The sequence below is a fragment of the Dermacentor silvarum genome, chromosome 2, assembly GCF_013339745.2.
Source record: "Dermacentor silvarum isolate Dsil-2018 chromosome 2, BIME_Dsil_1.4, whole genome shotgun sequence".
In the NCBI taxonomy this organism is placed as follows: Eukaryota; Metazoa; Arthropoda; class Arachnida; order Ixodida; family Ixodidae; genus Dermacentor; species Dermacentor silvarum.
The window spans coordinates 206,086,925-206,100,731 of NC_051155.1; the positions used below are offsets into that span (position 1 = coordinate 206,086,925).

The 13,807-nt window shown below is 44.5% G+C and overlaps 1 protein-coding gene across 2 annotated transcripts; it reads left to right on the forward strand.

The window, feature by feature from the left end:
- The first annotated feature begins 204 nt into the window (after positions 1-204).
- On the forward strand, positions 205-12,520 carry LOC119442475 (6-pyruvoyl tetrahydrobiopterin synthase-like). 2 transcript variants are annotated; one of them, XM_049662198.1, is made up of 6 exons: positions 205-355; positions 8,204-8,283; positions 8,391-8,413; positions 8,491-8,547; positions 9,880-9,950; positions 11,633-12,520. In XM_049662198.1, the coding sequence occupies exons 1-6, from the start codon at positions 267-269 to the stop codon at positions 11,880-11,882; spliced, it is 570 nt and encodes a 189-aa protein (XP_049518155.1). In that variant the 5' UTR covers positions 205-266; the 3' UTR covers positions 11,883-12,520. The 2 variants fall into 2 exon arrangements, with proteins under 2 accessions (XP_049518155.1, XP_037563301.1); XM_037707373.2 differs by lacking the exon at positions 11,633-12,520 and adding an exon at positions 10,456-10,818.
- Positions 12,521-13,807: the final 1,287 nt, after the last annotated feature.

Genomic DNA, 13,807 nt, shown 5'->3' on the forward strand with positions numbered 1-13,807 from the left:
AAAAAGTCTACCCATGCGTCACAGCGTGTCCTTGGCTTGTCTCTCATCTGTTTGCTGAATAATTAAAAATCACAACTAAAATTAGGGAAAATATATGTATTAAACAGTTTAAAATGTGACAATATTTTACTGCTTAAAGATTAAACTTTCACTGAGGTTCTCGCTGGATTCCACACGAGTTTCGTTTTCGAAATCGCCTGTGCGGCCGTCGTTGCAGCTGTTGTTGCACTTCGTTGCACCCCCACAACCCCTGCTGCTGTTTCGCAATGGGAGACGGGCAAAGGAACGGGACTGCCACACCTGTTGCATCTGTCACACGGATTGAATCCTTCAGCGCATCGCATCGTTTGCACAGGTGAAAACTATACGAGTGGCGTTTGAAATGCTAGAGGTTGGAGGAAAAAGAACATAACTGAGCGCGCTAGAACGTGAACGGTGGCACGAACAGCGTAATTAATTAGGTCTGGAATTGCTCTCGGCGCATAATTTACGGTATATGCGATGTGATGAGAGAGAGGGGGAAAGAGAGAGAGAGAGAGAAAGTGATCGTGGAGAGCGGCTTTTATACGCGGGATTTTCGGATATTAGGCGCAGAGGGAATGCAGGTTGGGTCAGATCTAAGAACTTTTTCCCATTGGGGTTAAGTGCACTTCAGTTTGTGGAGATGGGGCCGCTGGGGTTATGGGAAGGACAGCAGACAGCGACGCGTGTGCTTTCCGAGCGCCCCAATTTAACCGCCGTTATTTTTGCTTCCTTCGTCTGCCGGCGTATCGGAGGGCCGTCCTCGATCGCCCCATGTTTTCCCCACTCGCTTATGGCACGATAACACTTCCGCGATAATTATAACGAGAGTCGGCTGAGCGTTCGCGTCGACTGGCAGCGGTGCATGCAGCTGGACATGGGCCACCGCATACTGTTTTCGCTTCAGTAGGATCTTCAGTTGGTAAAACAAAAATTGCGGCTGACTGTCGACGGTAATGCACGTTATATCATTGAATCAATGTAGCCACCGTCGAAACGATCGAGGTATGTATGAGGTATACACTGTAGCGAGACGACGCTTTCGCGCTTCCCTACTAGTGACTCAATTCCCTACTAAGCTTCCTAGGTAAAATAAGTTTAAAACTTGTCTTATCTAGGGACCTTATTCCCTACGAACACTCGCGCGCCATCTAGCGCCGCCGCCACAAAGGCTGCGCGTGGCCTCCGAAATGCATGGCGCGCCGGTGCGTGCGAATTCTGAGAGACGCGTCAGGTGGCAACCGGCCGACTTCTATCTCGCGCTTTTTTCTGGACACGCTGCGCCATCTGGTGGCGCTGCCGAGAAGTCCGCGCGTGGCCGAAGTTCTCTAGATAAAACAAGTTTAGTGAACGCGCTTTGCGCCCTCTCCAATTATAGCGCAGCCGTTGCTGCGCGTGCTGGCTGAGCGCGGCCACGCGCGCTTTCTCTTGGAGGTCATCTGCGGTGGGTACAAAGGTTAAGTGTGCCAAGCTACTACTGGTGTTTATTATGAATAAGGAAGAGACGCTTAATTCTGCAGCCCATCAGGGAGCACGGCACAGTGTCGTAGGGGAGAGGGCGAGTAGGAGGTAAAGAGGAAAGAGAAGAGAGATAGTTCAGGGGGCTCATCCGCACATGGGTAGGCAGCAGAGGCGGCAGGGACCTGCAAGGACAGGTACACTGAGCGGTATGCCGCTATCCCACTCGACTCCACGAACTCCACGAGGCTGTGTAGTGCAGGGAGATGGGAGCGGGATGGGAACAGCAGGTTGGTGAGCGAGTCAGCAGGAAGTCCTTGCAGTCTATAGATTCGGATGACTTTCGAACGTTCCTGTGCTAGGGCCGGACAAGCGCAGAGGAGGTGTTCAAGTGTCTCGGGGTTGCCGCATCGTCGGCACGAGGGGGAGGTGATGCGGCCTTTGGCATGAAGCCTGGCTGCTGTCCATATGCAGCCAGTCCGGAGTCGCAGCAGGGTGGCCCTGTCTCGCCTGGTGAGGCCAGACTCGGGGAGCATCTTGGGTCCCTTGCCATCTGCCACCCTCGGGTCTGGGTGGATCGCCAGTAGAAGCTGCTTCAGTCGTGGCCTCGAGTAGTCTGAAGCCGCCACTGCTCGAGTGAATGTGACTCCTGGGTGGTGGGCAGATTTAGCGAGGGTGTCCGCCTCCTCGTTACCAGCTATGCCCACGTGGGAGGGCAGCCAGTTAAAGGAGACAGACACTCCGGAGGAGGCGAGCACCGAGAACTTCGCGGCCAAGAGGGACCCCATCAGTCCAACTCGATGGCAGTTGGAAAGGGACTGCAGCGCCGGTTTACTGTCGCATAGAACAGCAACCGGCTGTGCAGGTGGGTCCTCAGCCAGGAGGTCAGCAGCCAGGTGAAGCCCCGCCAGTTCCGCCGCTGTCGAACTCGCTGAGAACAGGAGACGGCATTGCCTGCCGATGGCTCTGGCAGGGATGACGCACGCCGCTGCTGCTGACCCATCCGGCATCACAGATCTATCGGTGAACACCTGCAGTCAACCCTCCAGTTGCTCCTGGAGTTTGCAAGATGCTGCCTGCTGCAGAGCGGCCACAGGTGTCCGGCGCTTTGTAGCCCCATTGAGGGAGAGGTGGACCTCTGGTGGCCGGTGGTGGTGAGGCAACCACCACTGGTGGGTGAGTCATCATCTGCTCGTAGAGAAGGCAGAGCCCTCCCATCCATGAAGATGGTAGGCTGCGAAGCCATTCTAGGAGGGCCCTGCCATCAGTTGTCCGGTGTAGCCGGTCCAGGTGTCCCAGCGCTCGCTGGAGCATTTGGAGAGAGAGAGGCCACTCGTTGGCCTTGCCGAGCTGCCTAGTGGCATCGTATGCGCTGCATTCTCGCGTGTCTATTGTGTTGGAGGTCGCGTAATCCCAAGTTTCGGAGACGCATGGAAGCTAGATAGCGTTCGCTTGCCGCTGCTTCTGCTTTTCGTCACACCAGCGTTCCGACAACGAGTGGCCGCGGTTGTCGAGTGAGATTTGTCCTTGTGTATCATGCTTGTTAATTTAGTTAGTAAGTGAACGTTTACTGCAGTTATAAATTAAACTACTAGCCTTACTAGCTTCTATTTATAATGAAACTTACTATTTAAAATTAAACTATTATCTTTACTATCTGTAATAAAACTACTAATTTTACTTCGTATGGCTATAGCTGTCTAACAATTTGCTATAAGAAACCTTTAGGGCAAAACTACGACATTTTGTACTGTTTAACAGTTACCTATGTCTAATGCGTACCCCTGGTTCTATCGGTCTCCCCCTGCTTTTAAAGTGAAGCTTTCCTTTTTCTTTTCTTTCGACTTTTCCCACTACTGCTGCTGCTGCTGTCTTGCACCTCGCGGAAGAGGGTGGAGGGCGTTGATACCGTGCATAATCTACATGTAATGAGGGCAGGACAGGGGAAAGGTGATGTAAGAAAGCATGCCTTATTTGGGGTCTACGAGATCTTTACAACGAGAGCTCCCTGGGCGTAGCTACAATGACCTCTGGGTGGCTGCATGTAATTACACGTGAGGCCCCCCCCCAGCGCACAAGCATAGCATTTCAGAAGCTTATATGCTGCTACTCGTTGTGAGGGCTGATGCAAGGGCATAGTGGACAATCAAGCGAGCCAGAGCGAGTGTCAAAATGTTGCAGTCTCCTGCTCCCACCTGAGCACATACTGTCGTGACGTCACGACACAGCATCCTACCAGGGTGGAAGCTTGGGCGAGTTCGTAATATAATTTATGGCGGTGTTTTGCACAGGAAGGGCACCCTTTTTCCTCTTTATAATCTTTTTTCCAGGAACAACTTAGCCTTCAAGATACAAATCTTAAGTCCAGAGGGTGCTATGCCATGCTGCCGTGTATTTGGACACCACTTGTTATTAACAGCACGCTGAGGCTTGTCACTTTTTTTTCTAGGGTTTGGAAATCGAGGACCTTCATTTAATGCAAAAAAAAAAAAGAATAGTAAAAAATATTAAGTCAGTACTGCTTTAATATTGCTAGCGCGCGGCAAGCGACTGCATTAGTGTATACTTCAAGACAAATGCTCGCGGTTTTCCTTTTGTCTCATTTCGTGCACCGTTGAGGCTAATTGGCATGCCTGCAACGCCACTGGCAGCGCTTCTCATCACGCCAGCATGTGAGATGCCCAATAGCTGCCAGGGTGCTGTTCGTCACCCCCGCATGTAGTTGCTGTACATGCTCCAACTCTTTGTACATAATTTAAACTTTTACGTGGCAGTAAATTGTTGTTGAGCCCTTTTGGCACGTTTACGACATCGCCCTGCCAACTCTTCACTCAGGATCTGTTTTAGCGACATTTTTAACCTTCCGTTGCATTTTAGAGCAAGGTAAGCAAGCGGATGCAGGCCAATCACAGACGCCAGTACCACCCTCTTCATCCGGTTATATACTTTCACTGCGCTAGCTCGGCTCTACCAAAACCCTTTCCACTTCTGCATGCTCTTCGCCTCCCATCGGCCAATTAGATTAAAAAAACCTGTCAAGGTAAGCAATGCTATTCGCTTCAAAAGCGTTTCATTGGGCTTTGAAACAACGCGGAAGGTCACCTTCCCAATGCTTGTGTCGGCGGTTAAGAAAATTTTACGTCAGGAGATTGGAATAAAAACTGATTGTAATAGCTTTACATTATAGGGCCCAATGTTCTGCGCACGTACACAATCGTCACGCAGTCACCACAACCACGGAACATTCCACATGTGCACACAGAACTGCTATAACAGCGTTTTCATCCACCATTTGCACAGCCTCTCTTTGGTTGTGGATAATATGCGGGTGGTGTTGCTGGCCACGTACACCTAACTTAACTGCCGCACCCTCTGCCAGATGGCAGAAATGTTATAGAGTTTGGTAAGAGTTCAGAGGGTGAGTCGGAGAAGTTGGTTATATTAACTGAATGATCCAAGTAGCAGGGAGAACGAAGAACCGCTGGCTGCGCGAGTGCATCGCCCAATCCTTGGGCGTGTTTTGAAGAAGCTCTAAACACTTGGGGCTACTAGGCTAGCATGTCAAATGCTAAAAAAGAAAGGGTAATACCACGTGGCGACGCTAAACAAGACAGGGTCACATATTTCAGTGTGAAATAGGATACTAAAAGAAGACTCAATGAGTGAATAATGAACACGAAAAGGAGAACAGAGAGATAATCAAGATTCAATCACCGAACTGTTTAAACCACCGTGTACATCCACCTTGTCTTCTTTAGCATCGACAGTTACTTGACCCTTCACTTGTTTTGTTTTTTTTTCTTCCCCCTTTTTTTTTTGTCTGTCATAGCAGCTGCCTGCTAGCAGCTGGTTTCAGCTGCAATAAAATTGCAGCTGAAACTTGAAGCTGAGTGCAAGCAAAACACTATAAATATTGTGGCAGCAGCCGCACCGCACACGAACCAATAATATATAGTCTTTTGTAGATCTTGTAGATTACACGGCGGCGTGCCACCATCGGCGTTGCTGTGCTGTCTCGCTATCGCAACGCATGCACTGCTCGCATGCAGCAGTTGCTTGTGTGCAGTTGCCTTGTGTGCTGTGTCTCGCCGTGCCGTACCCGCGTATGGTTAGAACACCATCCGAGGAGTTTGTGCACAACGGTAAATCTTCCTATTGCTGTCAATGCTTAATGCGAGTGTAACTGCCAAATTTGTATTATCATGGGGCGTTATATCGAGCCATGAGTGGGAGAGAGAACAGGGAGGGCCCTCCGAGGTGTGACTAGACGAAGACAAAAATACAGGTGGTTAAATTGTTTGCTCTCAGATGCATGTATGTCATTTGTGTTCGTGTGAGACATTTTCAGTAACGAATCGCCTCCATCAACAATATATAAGCTGCACCCGCTCACCGTAGAGGGGAGCGGGTGCATATCACTGGACAATATCTGTTAGATGTATCGTTATCTGAGGTGTGCAAGTGTTTATCATTCATTTAGCAATACCTCTTGCTCGCAATGGCTCATTAATTGCCTGTTTATGGTATATTCATGAATTCCCAGGATAAGTGTGTGTGCGCGTGCGTGTGTGTGTGTGTGTAAAACCACTGAAAATCGAGAACCATTGATTCTTCCAGGGTTAAGGGGAGAGGCGGGTCAAAAAACGGCGATTTTCATTAAAGAAATAGGTTTTGTGTTTTTAGTTGTTTCAGCAACATTGATCTCTCCTATTTCACATATGAAGAAATCAGAGCCAGAAATGATAGGGAAAAGTGTAATAAAGTCGGTTAATGCACTCGACGTGGCAAGAAAAGGCATAGATATGACACATTTTCAAGCGCGCGATGCGTCAAACCGCGGTATCGCACGCCATTGGACTCGTGCAAGGTGGTAGGCCTAAGCTTTTTCTCTCCAAGGTTAGCTTTGCCGCATCACAATCTCCCCGGGAAGTAATAATAATAATTAACAGAAGTAAACAAGTTTTATAACTTTAAATCGCATTTTTCTCAACTTCATATTTTGGGCAAAACAAGGCGTTTGTGTACAACATTTTATGTACTTATTGTGGTCCAATCAAGACCACAATTGATGGGCGTAATTTTTAGGATATGTAGAATGCATATATCTAGGAATTAGTGCGATCACTTTATTTTTTTAAGGATGAAAATTTTTAATGTATTCGGGCACCAGCCACTGAATATGAAGCACCAGATACGAAATTCTCTTAAAATGTTGCCTGTAAAGGGAATCACATTATCTTGCTTATTAGCACTCAGTGGAGTGTTAGGGATAAGAAAAATAATTTTGCACTGCTCTATCATGCTAACTGCTAAGTCCAGCAGCTGCACAAACATGCACTGCTTCTCACTTATGCATGGCACTTAGGACATGAAAGCATCGAGATATCCTAAAACTAAAAGTAGATTTCGAATGAAGACATCAAGCTCTATAAGTGGCAGAATTTTCATTCGCCCAGCAACATTATTTAAAAAGAAATGTTTCTGAGGAGCATCTCCCCTTAATCCTCATATTTTATTTCAAACTGGACGTTGGCGATGGCTTAATTATCTTGTCACGATGGTTGGTATATTTTACAACAGCCTGAGCAAGGTTGCCTTTTTTTTTTTTTTTTTCTCCCCCCTGCTTGTACTGAGTTCTGCACAGAGACAAGGCACATGTAAACGGACACGTGACTCCTTGCATTCTTTGTTTCTCTAGCTGCAGTACTTAGTGAAAGCAGTACAAATTAACAGTCATAAACTAGCCGTCTTCACTGTCTTGTTAAAAATGAGAAACTAAATAAAATAAAGCATGCACATTGTTAACGCTGATCTCCAGTTTGCAAATAGCAATTCTTGTAGCGATTCATGTTTTAGTCAATGTGTTTAGTAGCATGTACAAGTGCTGATGAATCTATCCTTTAATTTGTACCACAAAAGCCAGCCTCTTAAATTGCACTTTTTCTTGCACATTTTTTTGTAGTGCAAAGGCAATCCAGATTAAAAACAAGTAAAACGACAAAGCGATTAATCTAAAAGGCACAATGCTTTTCCTATAATTTGCTTATTTACCAGCAGCTTAAAACAAAAATAATGCATGCACTCGTGTGTGTCTTCTGTCTTTAGTATTAAATTATCTTGTTCCATCTCTGCCAAACCCATATGCATCTGATATGCGCAACATTTAAAGAAGCGTGCATGGTAATTGAGGACACTGCAAAACAGAAAGCCACTGTTTGAAGTCGGCATTCAAAAGCTCAACTCACTCCGTCAACAAGCATATGCATGTTTTCATGACACTGGTTTTAAATTGCCCATTTAGGAAGGAATGGAAAATTGGAAAATGCATTCAGGTGAGAAAATTAAATAGGCAGCCTTAATATCATGAGCTTAATGCCAACTGTGCCAAAAACTGGCCAAGTGGCAGCCCTATACACCACCACTCGCTCCATCATTTTTTTTTTTTTTCGTGACTGCTTTTTCTCTTCCCTATTCTTTCCGCCTTTCATTTCCCCTTCCCCAGTGCAGGGTAGCAAACCAGAATCTTTTCCGGTTAACCTCCCTGCCTTTCCCACCACGTTTCTATCTCTCTCTCTCTCGCTCCATCAACTGTCTACAAATCAGACAGATTGTGCCATATGCACTTTTTAAACACATGACATTTCATGTCGAGCCAGCAGCATGACAAACTCAATGAATAGTGCCAACGTTATTTCGATATCACTACGTTTATGTCTGTTCACAGCCCATGCCTTTCCGATGCTGAAAATGCTGCGATTTTCGGAAAATGCAACAACCCAAATGGTCATGGTCACAACTATAAATGTAAGTGCTTTGTTTGATATCGTGAACTAGAGCTTGGATTCACCAGCAGTGTGCAGTGCAAACGAGTGTGTTTCAGGTTGTTAATCACACGGTATTTTACATTTCAGTGGAGGTTACAGTCACTGGCCCTGTAAGTGGTGCACATATTTTCCCGTTTGATGAAACATGTTGGTAAAAATTGTTCTGGTTTGCACTTCACCTTAACAGGTAGACAAAGACACGGGAATGGTAATTAACATCACAGACCTCAAGAAGTACATACAGGTCAGCCTCAACATTTGTACTCTGTTGTGTTACCCTTAGATGCAACTAAGGGTAACATGTCAAGTTCCTTTGTCATTATCAATTTGCGAGCTGCTTACAATGGCTCACTGCCAACTTGGGACAATTTTTTCATCATATGTTTTGTGCTGTAGGTCACCCATGATGCAAGACAAACTAGTCTGAATTTCATCTGATACCTGCCCCTCACTATGTGCAACCATCTACACATAGTGCACTTGTCAGTGCAGATGGAGAATAGGCATAAGCACATGACAAGCTATCAGAAGCAGATTGGCCAAAAAGCAGATACAAACTACCAACAGCTGTACAGAACATAGTTATATCAAGCAAAAAAAAAAAAAAAAAGCTTGTGGTCAAGGGTAAATTGCAGGTTCAACGTTGAATGCATTATAATGTGTGGAAGTGAGAAAGCTCCAGCGATAATTTGTGCATGCACCATCCATGTGGGCAATATCAGAGAGAAAATTTATTCTTTTAACCTGTAGGCTGTACACAAAGTGCATGTTTGTAAACAAAGGAGCCACTGCAATGCATAATGTATAGTTGGAAAATGCCCAGTTTAGAGCATGTCAAGAGTGTACAAAAAAAAAAAAAAAAAATCGGACTACTTATGCAGGTTCTCTGCATCTCTGCTATGTACTGCTTTGAAAAGTAATCTTCAGCAGAAAGTTCCCGAGAACCTGCCCTTGAATATTTGTGATGCCCTGGAAAAAAGCTCCCACCAGTGCAATTTCTAATGTTGCTCCAATTACACTCAAGAGCTCACGCCCAAAGATCGCTCAATGGTTACAGCTGTCTCCTTTGCAGTGAACTATTCTGAAATTGAAGGCAGCACTCTCATATGTCCTTTAGCTTGTCTATATAGGTAAGCAACAGACAAGTCTTGTCTATATCAGACAACATATATATGCAGAGGACCTGGTCATATGCCATTCATCAAACAGCTATTTTAGCAGAGTGAATGAAACACTAATGTGGTGAATGAAGCAAGTTGGTGCATGAGCAATATTGCTTGGTCAACACTTTCGATGCGACACCTAAACAGCCATCTGAGTGGCAAAGTTAGCTTGGCAAATGCATAGTATACTGCATTAAGAAGTCTGCATAGCCTGGCATATTTCAAGCTGCATTACAGCAGTCCACAGTAAATCCTTCTGTTTGAAATTATACGCAACAGTGTTACTGCCTAGTTCTAATTATGTACCTGCATGCATGGTGTACCTGCAATAACAGCATATGGCGCAGTCTATAAAATTACTCCATACCAACAAGGGACCATGTACATTGTCCCAACATATATGGCCCTTACAGAGCGAAGTGATGGATGCTCTTGATCACAAGAATCTGGACAAGGATGTGCCATATTTTGAAAAAGCAGTCAGGTAAGAACCGACATAATTTAGTCCAGTTCCTGCGATCAGTGTCAAAACTTCATTGTAAGCACTATTCAGGCCACAGATTTCCTCTGCCTATTATTTTACAACTGTACAGTGTCATGCCCATAAAAAAAAAAAAAAGGTCATGCATATATAATTACGAGGCAGTAGGCATGTACCCAGATTGCATGCGCCTTCTGGCACATATAACTGGCTGCTTTAGAGCGCTCTCGCTGTGCTACAAGGGACATTAGGGTAAGCCTTAAATCTATATTACTAGAATGAGGAGGTATAGTAGCGATAATTTGGCTTCACTATTGCCATTGGAGCCTGCTTATGCTCACACTAAGCCTTATTTCCAATCTTACGCAACATTTGTAGTACTGCCGCAGTGCTCTGAAATGGCCAGTCAAATGTGCCTTTAGTTGCTTCCCAAAAAGTCAACTGCATCCTAGAACACAGCAACACTGTCGTGTCATGTAATCTTGCTGGTGTGACATTTCCTTTGCAGCACAACAGAAAATGTAGCAGTGTTTGTGTGGCAGCGGCTGTCCAAGGTACTGCCCAGGAAGCTGCAGCTTCGTGTGCGGTTGCACGAGACTGACAAGAACGTAGTTACATATGAAGGACTGTGAAGCTGTCAGCACACTTGTGCTACAGACCCATTTGCTGGCATGGCTGCAGCACAACACAAGTGCTGCAGCATATAGTTTCACACCAGAGCATCGGGAGCACGAGAACTCCATATACCTCCCATTACGCTTCGGAATTTCACTGGTCACATGTTTGGTCACATGTTTAGCTCAATAGGCAGTGCCACACCAATGTCGCCCATGGCAGGGGCCAGGAGCAAAATAATAAATTACAAACGAAACAGTGTTGGTGACATCACTTCCTTAAGCCGAGGATGATGGGGTGGTGGGTGCCATGCCACCCATGCCACAAGCGACTCTGCTGGTTCTACAATTTTTGTTTGTTTCTGAGCTTTTTTCAAGTTTATTAACATCGCTGCAAACTACGAAAATCAAGCACTCTCAAGCTACTTACAAACATTCAAAATGATTTACATTTAAGCACATAACAATGAGCCAATACAAACAACTAAGTATATTTGTGCTGAAACATCAAGTCTCAACATTCCATTATGCTTGGTGCTTTCCTGCACCATATTGCTTTATTTGCGTGCAAGGCTACAGACCAATTTTGTCATAAACAGCCATCAATTGTGACGCATTGACTACATGCAGTGAATAAAGATATGACTGGTTTACCTGCCAGAAGATTAAGTACAATTCATAGTCAAATATGTTGCGTTTCATTATCCCATATGATTTCTCACTCACTTTATGGTAAAATACCTGTGCACTTCTCATTTGCACTAAAATTCCCCGGCCAGTTCTGAATCTTCAAGCCTTCACAAACTAAAAACAGTGCTAATAGTTAGCCTTCAATATGACAGTCACCACAGACAACAATCACTGTACAATGATATCCAAGTTGCTGATCATGCAGCAAAACAAGGGTTCTTAAAAAAAGTTACATTTGCACATCATCTATGGTATGAAATAAACCCAGTGGAACCGCTCTGCCCAGAGTTTAGATGCCACAAAACAGCACAAATGAAGCACCGGCCTGGCTATTGTTTTGTGTGGTGCAATATGTTTCCTGCATCTTTCATTCTTTGGCAGCTGGCAGTTCCTCAAATTGGTGTTTGCACAACCTCATGCTCTGTACTTCACCGGGCCCACACCAATGCCAATATTGACAAGTGTGCAACAAATGATAAGTTCAATGGAAACTAACAACCACTGTCCACGCTATTCCATGCCAGAAGTTCAAATGCACAAGAACAGGAAAAAAAAGATAAAAAATGAAAAAAAAAGGAAGGTTTATTTATTTATTTTTTCTTTCAGAATAAAATGCATGGTATTTTCCTAATTACTTGTGAATAGAAAGGATTGCACACCGAAACAGATCAACAGTTCTGAATATGTACATATGTTGAATTTACGGTGCCAGAAGGACAAGTGCTATACTGTAGAGCAACTCCATCTAAGACATCTTTTAGGTAGCCACAATACAGCAGAGAAGAAAGTACCAGAGGAGAGACCGACTTGGCTGCGACGTTAGAACTTTCCCTTGTGGAGTAACCTTGCACATGCCCATGAGCATCCTCTAGATTGATTCTGAAATGTCACACCTAATAACATGTGCAGTGCAGTACTGCAAGGCTTTGTGATGCACACAGTGACTGCTGATATTTCTTTTTTAATTTAGAAAAAGATTTTGCACTTGCCACTGCTTTGTTTATGCCCATATTTTTACAGTCAGCGGTGAAGGACCTAAAGAATAAAGAATGGGCATAACGCTAGAACAGGGCCTCTCAAGGTATGAAGGCAAACAGGAATAGAAGACCACTAGTGGCAGTTGCTCAGCATTCTGTTTAGCTATCGTTGAGGCTGCTTTGCACATCTGAGAAACATAACTGCAAGCACTTTTGCCTAATGAGCCTGTAAATTAGCTGTTCTCAGTGGTGGCTTTCATATCCATAAAAATTATAGCGCGCACCCTCGTGCAATAAACATAGTAAAAGGTCAAACAATTAAAATGCAAAAGTTATCGCAGGACCTTTTTAAGTCTCCTGTTACTGGCTCTCATTTCAGATGAAATGGAAGTAAAAGCAGCATTTTAGTTAAATACTTTTGACCAAAAAACCTTCGATTTTTACATCATGACACTGTTTCATCCAACCCATATTATCTCAGATACAGAAGCTTACGTGGTGCTTTCTTAAAGCGCACAGAAGTTCCTTAGCAGACAGGCTACAGCACTGCCTGCTATGTGCACCTCTGTTGCCTCATCTCCTGTGCAAACTATTCTGACTGAATGTCTACTGTGTGTACGTGCGTGCACGCATGTCTCTGCATTTTTGCACCAAAGTGTCTCTGCGTATGTGGTCAAGAGTCTAAAAAAAAATATAATAATAATGGGGGACAGGGACATAAAATGAACACTATATTTTGGCTACATTGCATGGCACTTGCCTAGCAATGTCATTTAATAACATAGGTGACACAACTCATTTTCTGAAGTGCATAGTGTGTTGAAGGCCATGTTTTCATACAAAAGTGTCCACCCAAGCTACTTCTGGCCTAATTTTATTTGAAGCCCTCCAAAGTAATCGAACATTACGGATGAAAGTAAACTGAAAACTCGGCATTCAATGGAGAGTAAATTTGTTTGCGTTCAACAAACTCCACACACTCCAGACCACAAGAGGTAGAACATAAGAGCCACAAAAAAAAATTATCATGGTCAGTGATTGCAGCTACTGAGATTATTTTTGCATGCGCAATGGCAAATGACATTTAAATCTTGGGCTTCATTGCTTGACACATTTTTCTTCCTCTACTCCCGTGCTTCATAAAATTGTGTGACCAAAAATTGCCCGATTGAAAAGGCAAGGACACAAAGTGAAATTACATGTTGCAATGACAATCAAACAGCACATAAATCTGCACAAAAGACAAAAACTGTTGCCTAACCTAAAAGCTTTCCACAGGGCACGACTGCAAACTTGCTTCAAGTTGCTTCAACTGCAAGTTGCTTCACTACATATAAGATTTCCCCTGAATTGAAAGTAAAATTGTAAAATTGCAATTATTTGGATTCGCACGTCTATAAATAATGAGAAAATTAAGTAGGCAACCATTTATTGATTAAGACTTAGAGATTGACTCCAACCAAATAAGGAAATTTACTAGCCCGACGTTTCGGAACCAATTCGGCTCCTTCTTCAGGGGGTATTCTTCGGAGGTGGCGGTGTGCCGCTTTTAAAAGGTTCGTCGTAACAAAGGAGAGGA